Consider the following 14,465-nt stretch of genomic DNA (forward strand, 5'->3'; position numbering starts at 1 on the left):
CTCAATCATTGCTATTATGCAGATGATTGTGGCTTTAACTATATATATTTTTTTAGTAAAGAAAAATAAGTAAGGTTGAAGTCTACAGTGAATTTTGCCTCGCATGTTGATTGGCTCGTTGATCCTTCTTCCTCGGGACCATTGGCTCCTGACCAGGAACGACCTCCCCCTTTCTGCTTTGGGTTAGGTTGTGTGCAGATTGTTTTGAAATGAGTTTATTGCTTTTCCTGCTAGCCCCTAATCCAACGGTTTTGCCAGCGACACACCGCAAAGATGCCAAGGCAACAGGTCAGTGAAATCTAATTTAAAATCGTTTAAAAGCAGCGCACTAGCCATGTTTTTTTTGACAGCCATTCTCGATACCAGGACAGGCTAAGCTAGCCTGCTACTCCAGGCTATCCTGACGCTTTTAGCTCGTCTGGAAGTGCCTATCACTGGGCTGCTGGTTTCAAGATGTTACATATTCTATATGCCTACTCATTTGGAGACAACTAAAAGGGTTAGGGACATGGTTGGGACTCACAAAATTGTAAAATATAATGGTAAAGTATGCACTGATAGTTTAGCTGGTTAGCTATGTTACTGACTAAACTAGCTGATTAGCATTTCGCTAAGAGTTTACAGCTCAACGTAATCTTTAAGGATGTGTGGACTGCCAACCTCTATAACTAGGATATTTAAACACAATGCACCAGATGTGTGAATGGAACTGATATATTTCTGCTGTCCATAGTTGTTTATGTTCTGTCCCAATCCATCTTACCTCTTTAATATAGGCTGGCCAGGGCACTGATTTCATGTCCAGTTGGTAGATGTGTCCACTGGTGCCTGGCAACTGTTAGGACATGATGCCAGAGATGACAGAAACACAGACCCCTGGTCGTAAGCCCAAGTAAGTATGCAACTTTCATCATAAATATATTATTAGTATGTTGTAACGTTGGAGCCAATACCTCATTTTCTACACAACATAACCCAAACAGTAATTTTGTGTATGTGATGCTCGATTTTTTTTTTTTCTTGCAGAAAGAAGAAAAACAAAGAATCTCACAATGCAGGTGATGAAAACGCCATGGCTGTGAACTATTGCTTGCATTCAAATGAGCTATGACATGCTATTAACACTTGGATGATCTTTGTATCTGCTCTGTTCCTTAGTTGAGAGACATAGAAAAGAAAAGATAAATGCTGGAATTAACCGCATTGGTAACCTTTTGCCATGTTCCCAGGCACTCAAACAGGTAAAACCAAACTATCAACCTCTTGTTGGCTGAATTCTTCCAATCACATTTTTAAAATTAGCTGGGACGGCCGTTTCTTGACATTCTCATCAACTGCTCACCGCGTTTCTGCAGAGTAAGAATATGATACTGGACCAAGCCGTTCGCTACATTACTGACCTGAAGAAACAGAATGATGCAATGCTTCTTGAAGGAGGTGATAAAGTGCAAGGTGAAGCAATACAACTTGACACACATTCAAATGTTGCTTTCCATGTTGTCTCACTCTGTTGTTCTAAAGTGATTTTGGATGCATTCATCCAACTAATGACGTCATTGCTTTTCTACGCAGCGGAGGAGATCCGCAGACTGCGCCGACAGATGGAGGAGATGAGGAAGGAGAGCGTCCACTACATCGACCTCCTCAAGGCCCACGACATCAACTTCCTGGAGGACCCCACTGTCCACTGGAAGGGCAAGCAGCGTTGTGCCAAAGTTGCCAAGGTGACGCCCACTCACCAACTACCAAAGGGAATCATCGTCTACTCCAACGGGAACGTGATTTGTCCAGCGGGGAAGGAGCCTGTCCTCGAAAAACAAACCCCAGAGACGGTCCTGGTGCAGCCAGGGCCTGACTCCAACACCGGGGTCAGGGTCAACGGGGTCCTCCACGTCAACGTGCCCTCTGCCCCCTCGCTGCTTCCTGCGGCAAACGTTGCTCCTCTGGAGAAAACCGCAGCTCTGAGGCTGGTGGAAAGGACCCACCCTCTGCCGACCTCCGTGTCCTACATCACACTCCAGATCCCCGCTGGCAGCACCTCCTTGCCTCAGCATTCCCAGTCTGCCGTTCCATCCCATAACATTACCATAGCTGCCACTCCAGTGACCCAGCTATCTACTCAGCCTGTCGTGAGCCTGGCCACCGTGGCCCAGGCTGGAACGCACTCCTCCACTGCAGTGGTGGCAGACATTGTGGGCTCTTTAGTCTCCGGAGACACCGCCATGAGGACTGTCAGCTACACGTCCATCCCCAGCAACACAGCTGTCCTCGGGGCTGGGGCAGCCGGCAGCACACAGACCACATGGACAACGCTCCATTTGGCAGGGAACACTGTGCAGCCTGTCTGTCAGAGCATGCCTACGTTGGAGGGTGCTACCACCAATCAGAGGCTTCAGCAGCTGACCGTGTGTCCAATGGGTAACAAATCCACTACCCAGCCCATTAAATTCCAAATACGACCTCAGGTACCCTTACAGCAGGCGAGCATTGCAACACACATCCAAGCACAGCCTGTTCATAGACTTCCACAGCTGCATTCAGCCCTCCTCACACAGACCAATACCCAGCCCCAATGTGCTGTTCCTCCCCGGCCGGCCGTGGTGGCCCATCCTGCTGTCATGTCACAACCCCAGCCATCTGTGCTGCAACCAGCGTCTGTGGTTCCCCATCGCCAGACCGCCCTGATCCCTCAACCCAAGCCCCAGCCCCTCCCTCAGCCGGCCCTTGTACCCCAGCCTCAGGCAACAGTACTTCCCCTTCTCCAGACCATGCAGGTGCTGCAGGTCAACCCATCAGGGGCCGGCGTGTCTGGGGTGTCCGCTCCGCAGAACACCAATAACCAGAGTGTGGTCATCCTACAGCAGGGAAATGCCTGTTCGTCTCAAGCCACAGTTAGAGAGGAACTGCCCAATCAGATGTCATGCCAGCATATCGTCATCATCCAAACCCCCAATCAGACGGCCCCTGCCCAACAGAATCCTCAGGTTGGCATCGTTCCTGCTGCTCTTCCCACTGCAGTGTCTGCTCTCCCTACTCAAATCACAACAACTAACTGCACAACAACTACAGCTAACTTACACACGGTTGGAGGGAAACAGCTGGTGCACATTTTACCACGCCCTGTTCCACCCAAAATGAAGTCCTCCCAGCAGGTGATCCAGGCTTCACCTGCCAGGACTGCTCAGTCTGCCGCCCCACAGACCATCACTGTGAATGGCCAGGTGTTTGCTTTGCAGCCCATGAATACAGCAGATAAAGCAGGCATGCAGGGCAGCAAAAGCACCCTGCAGCTGGTCCAGCCCACCACCGCAGAAGAACCTACCACCAATGTGGCCCTCAATAGTCTAGGGGCGTTGAGCAGCCTCAACAAGAGCATCTCCCAAGGCCTGCCTCTGACGATCACCAGTCTGACGAATCTTCAGAAACCTGCGGCTCCTCCTTCGGTTGTCCAACAGCAGCAGCAACAGCCCACCTCTTCTGTCGCCCCTGCCGTCCAAGAAGTAGCACCCACTGCCCCCTCCAGTCACTTACAGGCTTCGGCTACTCCTCCCCTCCTGCCTGTTCCCCTGGCTGATGCCACTAAGGCCCGACGGCAGAAAAAAAGCAAAGTTGTTGCCAAAAAGGGAGCAAACAAAAGAAACAAGCCCCCCAAGAGGAGAGAGAGTATACAGGCCCAGGTTACTATCGCTGGTGCAGCTAGGCCAGTGGTTGCTGTAGTAGAATACCCAACTGCTGGGAGTGTAAAAGATAGTGTCCCTGCAGTCACCACAGTTGTTACACCCGCCACTTGTAGTAAAGTCACTGCTGATGGTAAAACGCCAGAAAATATCTCCAAGAGCCGATCTAAAACAATCACTGTATCAAACTCCTCCAGTCAAGCTGCAGTATGCAGTAAGCCCCTGCAACAAGAAGGCCCAACATCTGTAAGTAGCCCACTGAGCGTATCTCAAAGCACATCTGCAACTAGTATTAATGTTACACAAAATGAAGACATTGTGAGTCTACCAAGTGGTGCATTATCATCCACTCCTGCGGTCACACTCAAAACAGCGGTGGCAGCAGCCATGGCCATTAAGAGCAAACCAGTGTCAGTGGTCGGCAATAGCACCACTGCCTCTAAAGTCCCAGGGCCCCGGACCAATTCACAGGCCACCACTACTGAACCTTCCGGGAAGCTATCGAGGCCGCTCAGCTCCACTGGAAGCTCTAGCAGTTCCATTAGATGTGCTGTCTCTGGCGTTTGTGCCACAGACGGTCGTAGCACCTCCTCCAGTGTCACTACGGTGTCTACCGTCTCATCTCCGGTCTGCACCCCTCTTGTCTCGGACAGCATGGCACCAGTTAGGATTCAGGGCACCCAGACCACACTCTCCCAGGCATGCTCCAAGCCAGAAGCAGAAATTTCCCCGTCCGCCTCTGTGAGCTCCACCGCACCACCCTCCTCAATGGTTCTGACGTTCTCCGTGGCCCCGGGCACAACTCCTACAAGCACTGAGATGAGGAAAGCAGGCGCCGTCGGTAGATCTCTGATCCAGCAGCCGGACCTGCTCACGTCCACGCCCTCCCCGTCCTGCATGGCCGACGTCAAACAGACCCGGGGTCTCGTCCGAGAGAGGGAGACCCAGAAGCAGAGACACGTCTCTGCAGCGTTGGAGAAACAGTGCATGGCCGAGTCCACCAACCTCGATGTGCCCTCTCGGAAGGACTATCTGCTGTCCCCGCCGGTGTACACCATCCTTGATCATCACGAGACCATGGAGCATCATATGACAGCCAGCCGGCAGACGGACTCCCCGATGTCTACTGGTGGTGGGAGTGGGAGGGGCTTCTCTGTAGCTTCCATGCTGCCTCAGGGGCATGGCATCAACGCCTCATCTGGTTCCTTCGGCACGTTTACGTTTACGTCGGAACAGGCCGACATCGTAGCCTTGGCTATGCTGGAGCAGGAAATCCCTGGGAGGAGAGCTGCTGGGTGCACCGCAGACCACAGCACTCCAGCAATCTCCGCCACCACGGCATGGGAGCCCCCCAAGACTTCACCGTCGTCTGCCACCCAAGAGAGGGGCTTGTCTGCACCGCAGGGGAAGGCGACCAAGCCCATGGAGGCTGCGGTGACAAAGCCCCCCAGCCAGGGGTCTGTCAGAGCTCAGAGTGGGGAGGGGTCCATTATTGGGCTGACGGGATCCAGACATCCAACGGGTATTTCTTACTCCCAGGTGCAGTCCCATCCACTGGTTCCATCACAATGCGGGACCAGTTTGAGTGTCAACAATCTGATCAGGCCTAACTCGAGCCAGCAGCCTTACCCTGGCTCGCCCAGTCTGTCGGGCCAGCAGGGCTCCATCCCCTCCCCTGTGGGATCTTCCCCACACTTGTCTCAGTCGTCCAACAGTTCCCTGCCCCCCTGCTCTGTCTCTGTCCAGCTCAACGACTACACCCCTCTGAAGGGTGCCCTCATGAGGAATCAGGCTGGTATGGGGGAGCGCCACGTCAAACATGTCTCCAAACGACAGGCCCAGGAAGAGGTCATGCTGACGTCTGGGAAGCGGCCCAAGCTATGCCCCCAGTCGACCCCCATCCATAGCCGCATGGAGGTAAAAGCCCCTGACCACACCCAGATGATGGTGGGGCAGATTCCCCCCGGCCCCTCAGCCATCATGAGCAGGATCAACCCTGATGGCGCTGGCTCCCTTTTCACCTCAAACTCTTTCATGAACACCGTTCTGCGTCCCATTGAGTGTCCACCCCAAGGACTGCCTGATCCAAACCAGTCTGTCCTGCCTCATGTTGCACAAGGACACCCCCAGCACACCTCATCCCAGTCGGGTCAACACCTCAGTGGAAACCCTTACATGAAGCAGCAACAGCAACAACAGCAACAACAACAACAGCAGCAACAACAACAGCAGCAGCAACAACAGCAGCAGCAACAGGAACAGCAAAGGCACCAGCTGTACCAGCTCCAACACCACCTGACCCAGCCTGACCCGGCGCAGCTCCACTCGCTCCACCAGAGGTTGCTGCAGCAGCAGGAGCAACAGCATGTCCAGAAGAAGAGGGGGCTGGTGAGAGGCAATCAGAGCAGCTCACCTGCTGGCCTGCATCAGAAACCGCATCACATGGAGAAGCCAGGGGTCCAACAGCAGCAGCAGCAGCTGCAGCAGCACCCACAGCAACAACAGCATCAACAACACGCCCAGCAGCAGGCCCACCAACACCAACAGCAGAGCCATCAGCAGTCCCACCCGCAGCCTCACCAACAACTACCACAGCATCCGCAGCAAACACACCAACAACAACATCAACAACAGCAGCAGCTCCAGCAGCAGCAGAGCTCTCATTCAAGACATCAACAGCACCTCCAGCAGCAGATCCAGCAGCAGCAGCACTTTGGAGTGCGACCCCCAGAGAAGAGCTGCGAGAGCCAGGCAGGAGGACCCAGGAGCCACCATGCTGGGCATCTGGCACAGCAGGAGCACCTCAAGGTGGGTCGGTTGTCCTAGAATGTAGCATCTGGGCAGTGTCATTCCCTCTCTCTTTATCCCACTTTCTTTCGTCACGGTTCTGTCCATAAATGCACAATGAGTCCATTTAAATTGTGTTAAAAACAATGTAGCTTTGGCCAAGAAAATCTTGATAAATATCCGGGGAAAAAATATAATCTGTGGATTGCAATTGGTTTTAAGACAATTTTTATGTTTCTTCAAGCACTTTATGCACAATACAATTCCTTTAGTTCTCCTGTTGTTGTGCCCTCAGGCTGGCCAGGACCACAACAGCATGCAGAGGCTGCTGAGCTCCAGGAGCCTGGAGCAGCAGCTCATCACGCAGCCCAGCAACCCTGCCTCCCGGGCCCCCGACATGGCCTGCACCCCCTCCCGCCAGGAGCGCCACCGTGTCTCCAACTACTCTGCGGAGGCCCTCATCGGCAAGAGCTCGTCAAACGCTGACCACCACCAACAGCAGCAGCAACAGCAGCAGCAGCAGCAGCAGCAACAACAGCAGCAGCAACAACAGCAGCAACAACAACAGCAACAACAGCAGCAGCAACAGCAACAACAGCAGCAACAACAACAGCAACAACAGCAGCAACAGCGAATGGGGCTTCATCATCAGACTGGTCGTGGATCTGCTCCGGAGCAGTCTGACCTGCGGGGTTACCTGGACACGTCGCGTGGGAAGGCCAGCATAGGGCACAGCCAGAACCGCCACGAACACCCAGGCTCCTCAGACGTACAGCGAGTCTCAGAATGCCCTCCTTTCAAGGCCATGGTCAGCGGAGGAGGAGGACATCAACTGGGTGGTTTTGAGGTACAGGGGTCCCGCGGAGGGGACATGACCCCAAAACCTGTTCCCCCCACCCAGAGGGTTCCTCAGGGGCAGCAGCAGCAGCAGCAGGGGGGCTTCAGGATGGGAGGGGGTCTTCCAGGGGACGGCAGGTCTCGTGGGGGCTACAGCGGAGCCCACCCTGGGTCTCAGGGTGGGGGGAGCGTGCTGTCGCGGGAGCAGGACAGCTGTCACCAGAGCTTCATGCAGAACCTGCTGTCGCCGCACTTACCCGAGCAGACGGCCCACCAGCGTCCGGTGCAGTGCTGCCCCCCGGTCAGCATCATGGAGTACGGCTGTGTGACCGCCAGCTCCGCGGCCGACATGCAGGCCAAGGCCTCAAGTCCCAGCGGAGCCCAGAGCCAGAAGACCCAGAGCATGAGGCTCGGGGACGGCAGCAAGGGCCACCTCCCGCATGGGAGTGGGAACATGCACGGAGGAGGGAGCCCCGTGGTGAGAGCTGCCGTTCTCCCCCACCCCACCATTCCGCACAGCGGCCCCGAGCCTGGCGGCCGCCCCCCTGCCACCCGCGCTCCCTCCACCGCCGCCGGCCAGCGCTCCCGCCACCCGGGCCAGGACAACCTGCCCGCCAAGCTGAGGCCTGGGGAGCGACCGCGCTCCGGCCCCCTGAGACCCACCAACCCCTTCGAGCCGGAGGGGCACCTGCCGCTGGCCCCTGGGGGCCACCTGCCGCTGGCCCCTGGGGGTGGGGGGTTGCTGAGCAGGCCTCAGTCCGGGGGGGACGCACGGCGCAGCAGCATCGTCCGCTTCAACGACGGGGACGGCAACCTGCTCCCAGACCAGCACCTCACGCAGAACTTCAGCTTCCCCTTCATCGGGGAGGGGGGGATGAACCCCCCGCCGCCTCCTCCGCCCATCAACACCAACTCCACCTTCATACCGCCAGTGAGCCAGGCGGGCTCCTCGCGGACCCCCGCCCTCCTGCCCGTGGAGCCGCAGAACACCCTGCCCTCCTTCTATTCGTCCTACTCCCCGGCGGCCCACCCCAGCCTGCCCAGCGACCTGCCACTGCAGTACTTCTCCAACCAGATGTTCACCAGCCCCGGGGGGGACAAGGGTGGTGCCGCGCCCCTCAACAACCGCTTCGGCTCCATCCTGTCCCCGCCCCGCCCGGTGGGCTTCGGTCAGGCCAGCTTCCCCCTGCTCCCGGAGATGCCCCCCATGCCCATCACCAACGCCTCGGGCATCACGCCGCACCTCTCCAACTTCAGTCTGACCTCGCTGTTCCCGGAGATCGCCACGGCGATGCCCAGCGACGGCTCCTCCATGCCCATGTCCCCGCTGCTGTCGCTGTCCAACGCCTCGGCCGCCGACTCGGGCAAGCAGACCAACCGGCCCGCCCACAACATCAGCCACATCCTGGGCCACGACGGCAGCTCCGCCGTCTGATTGGCCTGCAGGTCGCCATGGCGAGAAGGGGTTCCTAGTAGTCAGGGTACCATTTCAGTTTTCAAGACAGGGCGGGGGGGCGCAAGTGATTTGGATAAGAGTTGACAGGAAGTCACAATTAAAGATGGGGTTCATTGAGGTTTAAAGACCCCGTCTCCATAGACTCCATATTTTTGTTTTTGTTTTTTACATCTTTAGGTGGAGACACAAATAAGTAACTTATGTCATACTTTGGTTCAACTATCTTGTAGTAATTATCCACCTTTAGGTTTATAAGAAGATTTCAAACATCCACTGAGGTTTATCAGTTTTTTTCAATAATACCCAGAAATGTAATTTACTAACTTATATCAGGGTTTACTGTACAGAATCCATTTTCCCAAAAGCTATTTTGTAAATACCAATGTTTCATACAAGAGTATGTATGTATTTGTAAATACAAAGTTGATTAATAAAGTTTATAAGCATCCTTTTCCATGTATCAACGAGGTGGGTGTGTACGTGTGTCTGTGATATTTGAACAACGCCCTCTAGGTGGCGTTAGACGCATTCTGTTTAATCATATTGGATATTATTCAACATGGAGGCCTTAAAATGCAGGCTTCTACAGCCAACTCAATGTAAATGTGAATCTAGAATTGAAATAACCCTCAACTAAATCCGAATTAGCCAATTCCATATAATTACACTCAATCTTAATGAGGTGCAGGGTCAAAATAGTCTGAATTTTCACTTGACCACATTTCTTTAGGTCTGCCTTTCCGAAAAATATTTTTAACCTCACTTTGCACTACAGGACTCACCGTATTTTCTGCAGGAAAGTACCTTACTTTATTCTCTACAAACTACTATTCCACAATTTCTCAACTCAAAATATTTTTTCAATGGCAAAGGCGTCCATCCATTCTCTGACACTTCAACTACTACTAGAAATTGTTATCCGTTAACCTTCGTTGAAACATTTAACAAATCAACAGAATTTCGATGTCATCTATACTTCTTTCAGAATCACAGTTTAACTGTATAATTTCATACCCGCTTTGTAAATTTTCAGTTGGCCTCATTGACTCCCGGTGAGGCTAGCGTGAGGACGTTCTAGATCAGGGGTCTCAAACTCGCGGCCCGGGGGCCAATTGAGGCCAGTGGGATGATATTTTGTGGCCCCCTACTTGACATCAAAGTTAAGTGTTAGTGCGGCCCGTGCGTTGTTGTCAAACGCACACAAGTGGCTTGCTACGCTTTTTTATCACTTGTGATAGAGTGACCAGAAGTCCCACTTTTGCCGGGAAAGTCCCAATTTTGAGTTGCGTGTCCTGAGTCCCGACAAAAGTCAAAGGACGCTAAAATGTCCCGGTTACCACCAACCACTATGAAATGTCCCCTGTTAGCGATTACATAGCCAACATGATCTAATGATAGCCCTATCATTATCTTAGATTGGGTCAGTCAGTTGTGCTCCTTTTTTCAGTGGAATACTTGATGCGGCCCAGCCTGACCCAGGCTCTACCTCCGGCGGCCCCCAGGTAAGTTGAGTTTGAGACACCTGTTCTAGATGAAGGTCTAGCCCAAGGTCGCTATCACAAAAGCGAACCATTGAGGACGTCCCTGAGCCTAAACAACGTCAATATTTAACCTAGAAACACATGTCAAAATTAAACGGTTACTTTAGTTCTTGTTAGACTGGCGCTAAAATTATTAATTTATTGGAAATATGATTGTTGTATATCTGCCGTTTGTCTGTGGGGACCCCCGTTTATATGGCTAGAGGCTAGATGCTTGCTACATATGGGATGTACTCCTGCGGCATGTTCCGATATCCATACTTCCCATATTTACTATACTTAGTTTGAGTACATAGGGCCTTCCAATTATGATTGGGTGACTTCCTATCGGATGGACTAATTTTGTAGCTTTTATAGCTTTTTAGCTTTTTATAGCTGTGAGGCATAAAGCGTTCACAGGTCAAAGCAGGATGTTTTTGGCGGGTAACGAGCCGTGACGGCAGTCTATCGTAATGTCCGGTAAGTGCACCGCAGAGTATTCGATTTTGAACCACACTGACATCTAAAAATCTGCGCACTTAGTGAGTGTGGATAATGTACTACATTTAAGTATACTCATGGAAGTATGGATAAGGGAACACAGCACTGGTAGAAGCTAAATGCTAACCACAATGCTTAACTTCACTTCATGCTGAATGAACACGAATATTAAGGGGTGGGAGATGGGCACCTGTCCACTAGTAATTAGTAAGTAGGGGCGAGGGAGGGCCATCAGACCTGTCATTCAAACCTCTTTGCCAGTTGTAAGGAGTTTTGATTCATGATGCATTAGTCGAGCTGGGGTTGACTGTACATAGTTCTCTGGTTAATGTTCTTTAAAGGGGACATATTGTGCCACCAGGTGTGAGTGTGATTAGCCATTACTGACATCACAGGTGGGCATGATGTCCACCTAGGTGTAGGATGGATAGATGAGCAACGGTTGCTACAGTCCACTGGGTAGGCTGGCAGAGAGATCTATCCAGCAGCAATCTAGGTGGACATGCCCACCTGTGATGTCAGAAGCTGCACATTTTCAAAACGGCTTGTAATGGCTAATCATTCTCACACCTGGTGGTATTATATGAGTTCTTAGGATTATTTCGAGTTGAAGTTCTAATTAAATAGAGGATTTTATGCATGATTTTGAGGGTTGTTTTATTTTAGCTCATGTACCCATTTTCTGCTGCTGTCAGCGTTTACTTTACAGACCTCGTGAGGTTTGTGTGTGCGAGATAAAGATGAGAGGTTCATTGTATCGCAAATAACGTCATAGTTACTATCAAGTTGCGGTTATGCGTGTATTCATGTTTTTGCCATTGCAGAAGTATATGATTAATCGGTTTTCTGGCAACATACGTTTTGGGAGGGTTTTAGGTTCACTGGGAGGTTTTGAGCCTATAGCTGCTTTCGGTATGTGTAACGTGTAAGTCCTGATATTCTCCTGATATTCTTCTAATGGGCCTTATGACTGAACAACATATCTTGAAATTTGTATCCTGAAATTCTCCTGAAAAAAAATATTTATTATTATTTTCTCTGGAGGAAATGTAAATTAACTTATGTGTGTGTTATAGTTTCATGTAATTTTGTCTATTACTCGTGGGTTACTTATATTAATATCTAAACAGAGGTAAGGATGTACAAGCTTAATCTTTATTTGCGCTCAAATCCAACTAAAAGACCCACACAGTGGATCATAGATCACAGCTGTAGTGCCAGTCAAACACACTGCTCGATCCATTATACCACAGTGTGAATGATGAGTAGGAAGTCAGAATTTCTCACACCACATGAGATGACGCTTTGGTCTGCATTTGCATGTCATTGAGTGGCACCCTTAATGATAATCAATAGTTAGTTATGCAACTATTGTCGAATCTCTAGATGCACAAATGCGGCGGACATGTCTGGCTTATAGTTGGGCTGGAAATTGCCAATCCAATCTGATCAGCTCAGCTATTCTATATTTTTTCTCAAATGTATTCGAACTTGATCAAATTAGCCATTTGTTTAACTTATTTGTTTCCAAGAATTATTTTTTTTAAATGGTGTGCATGTTTACATTGTCTGTTCAAATCCCTTCACTAGATTTAAACCCTTTAACGGTAATGCTTTAAAGGTCCTTGTAATAACAAGCCTTAGTTAATAGGTAATAAGAACCCTATTATATGCTTATTAACATTAATTGGTGTTACTAAGACTAAGTGTAAATGATAACGTTATAAACGTGTTTATTGTGAGATTATAAGACTTTTATAAGCACTTATAAGTAACTTGTTAACTATTCATTGATTGCTTAATAACATTAAGAATAGTCTTATGAGTCTCTTATAGTTGTTAAACGCATTATCAAATATGTCGTTGTCAAACCTTTACTAAGCTTTTTTTTTGCTTTATGAAGGTAAGAACAGCTTTATTATTACTTTATTAGCAGTAAAATTTGCTCTATGGAACAATGTTTATTAAGAAGAATAAATCCTTTATTGAACTGCTAATTATGCATTTAGCAGGTACTGGATCTAAAGCAGGAACAATGTTTATTAAGGTTAATAAGTCCTTTATTAATAGTAAATTATGCATTTTTAAAGGTCTGGGATCTAAAGCAGGAACAATGTTTATTAAGGTTAATAAGTCCTTTACTAAACAGTTCATTATTCATTTTGCAGGTAAGGGATCTAAAGCAGGAACAATGCTTATTAAGGTTAATAGGTCCTTTAATATAAAATTATTAACAGTAATGAGTACTAAATGTTGCCAAGGTTGATCAAATGTGAATTAAAAAATACGACATATACTGTGAATACAATGTTATAGCTGGGAAGCACAAAAACACACTTTAAGACAGCTCTTTTGAAATATGTATAGATTTTTACTTTTAACAGAGATATCTACTGGGCCCCTTGAATCGAGAGACCCGTCCACAGCCCGCTTAAACAGCTGCAATACCAGGCTTGGCCGCTGAGCACTGGTGGATTGCGGAGGTATGTATTCTTTGTATATTGAATTAATTTTAAGGTTTTAATCACTATTTTGGCATCAGTGTAAAGTGTGTAGTGTTACGGCTATACGAATACCATGTTAGGTCACACGTGGGTCATTTGACGACGCTCGTAGTATTGAAATGACTAAAAATAATGTTTTTCACAAGAAAATATTATTGCTTATTAGTTTTGTAACGTAATTCACACATTCATACCAACAGGCCACATATGCCTTTGCCAATTAAAGAGGCTTCATTCTCATCTTAGGGAGGTATCCTGAGCCTAGGGAGGCGTCCAGCTCATACAGGAAGCCATTCATCATGTGTCAATTCTAGAGATACGACCGGTCAAGATGTTCGAGAGACCCAGACGCTCAATGCCACAAAAACAAGTGTAAATATAGCTGCATGCAGCAATGTGGGTGTCAAGCATAATGGGACTCGATAAGCTAATTCTGCCGGACGGACATAATCGGCTAGGTGGCTACATGACGACCGTCTCGGTAATCGGTAATAACGACAGCTGGTGGAATGAACTACAGCATTATGCGCATACGCGGACCTAATCGGCTAGGTGGTTACATGACGACTGTATCGGCTAGGTGGCTACATGACGACCGTCTCGGTAATCGTTAATAACGACGGCTGGTGGAATGAACTCCAGCGTTATGCGAGTACGCGGCCAGAATTGCAGTTTATATTGTAAGTGGGCGGAATGGTAAATAAAGTCATTGTTGTTTGACGTCCCCCTGAGGTCAAAGGTCACCAAATTGTTTAAATGTCCCCAGAATGATATCATGAGACTATGTACCAAGTTTGGCTATGATATGTTAAAGAGTTGCTGAGAACAGGCTTACTTCCTGTAAGGCGGTGTCACACTAAATTTGTACCGGCTGCCAAATTTGTACCGGGCGCGTCATCCACGTAAATTTGCTTTGATGATTATCAGGAATTGACTCTTTCTCTGGACAGCTTAAATCTACGTAATCCACTCCAAATCTGACTGGCAACAGATGATCGCTTCGTCCGTTGCCTGGCAACGGACGATCGCGTCGAATGACGTGAACATTTGCGAACCTTCTATCTAACGATCCGTTATCTGTATTGTGCTATTTCGTCCTTGACCTGCTTTAAACACTCAGTTTACTTGCTAAATTTGATTAAACAATTAAATACAATACAAATATAAGGTAAAAACAAGTGTT

General features: G+C 49.4%; 1 protein-coding gene across 2 annotated transcripts; it reads left to right on the plus strand.

Annotated features, from left to right (window-relative positions):
• The first annotated feature begins 137 nt into the window (after positions 1-137).
• Positions 138-9,224, plus strand: usf3 (upstream transcription factor family member 3). 2 transcript variants are annotated; one of them, XM_030349194.1, is made up of 7 exons: positions 138-288; positions 777-892; positions 1,027-1,058; positions 1,159-1,241; positions 1,356-1,452; positions 1,573-6,485; positions 6,760-9,224. In XM_030349194.1, the coding sequence occupies exons 2-7, from the start codon at positions 846-848 to the stop codon at positions 8,734-8,736; spliced, it is 7,149 nt and encodes a 2,382-aa protein (XP_030205054.1). In that variant the 5' UTR covers positions 138-288; positions 777-845; the 3' UTR covers positions 8,737-9,224. The 2 variants fall into 2 exon arrangements, with proteins under 2 accessions (XP_030205054.1, XP_030205055.1); XM_030349195.1 differs by lacking the exon at positions 138-288 and adding an exon at positions 408-542.
• The last annotated feature ends 5,241 nt before the right edge of the window (positions 9,225-14,465 follow it).

The sequence above is a fragment of the Gadus morhua genome, chromosome 23 (assembly GCF_902167405.1).
Source record: "Gadus morhua chromosome 23, gadMor3.0, whole genome shotgun sequence".
In the NCBI taxonomy this organism is placed as follows: domain Eukaryota; kingdom Metazoa; phylum Chordata; class Actinopteri; order Gadiformes; family Gadidae; genus Gadus; species Gadus morhua.

Excerpts from the sequence above, each read along its gene's own strand:
- usf3 (XM_030349194.1), top strand. The coding sequence starts at position 846 with ATGATGCCAGAGATGACAGAAACACAGACCCCTGGTCGTAAGCCCAA. Across the intron at positions 1,453-1,572 it reads AGGAGGTGATAAAGTGCAAG|CGGAGGAGATCCGCAGACTG; the intron begins GTGAAGCAATAC and ends TTTTCTACGCAG. Across the intron at positions 6,486-6,759 it reads CACAGCAGGAGCACCTCAAG|GCTGGCCAGGACCACAACAG; the intron begins GTGGGTCGGTTG and ends TTGTGCCCTCAG.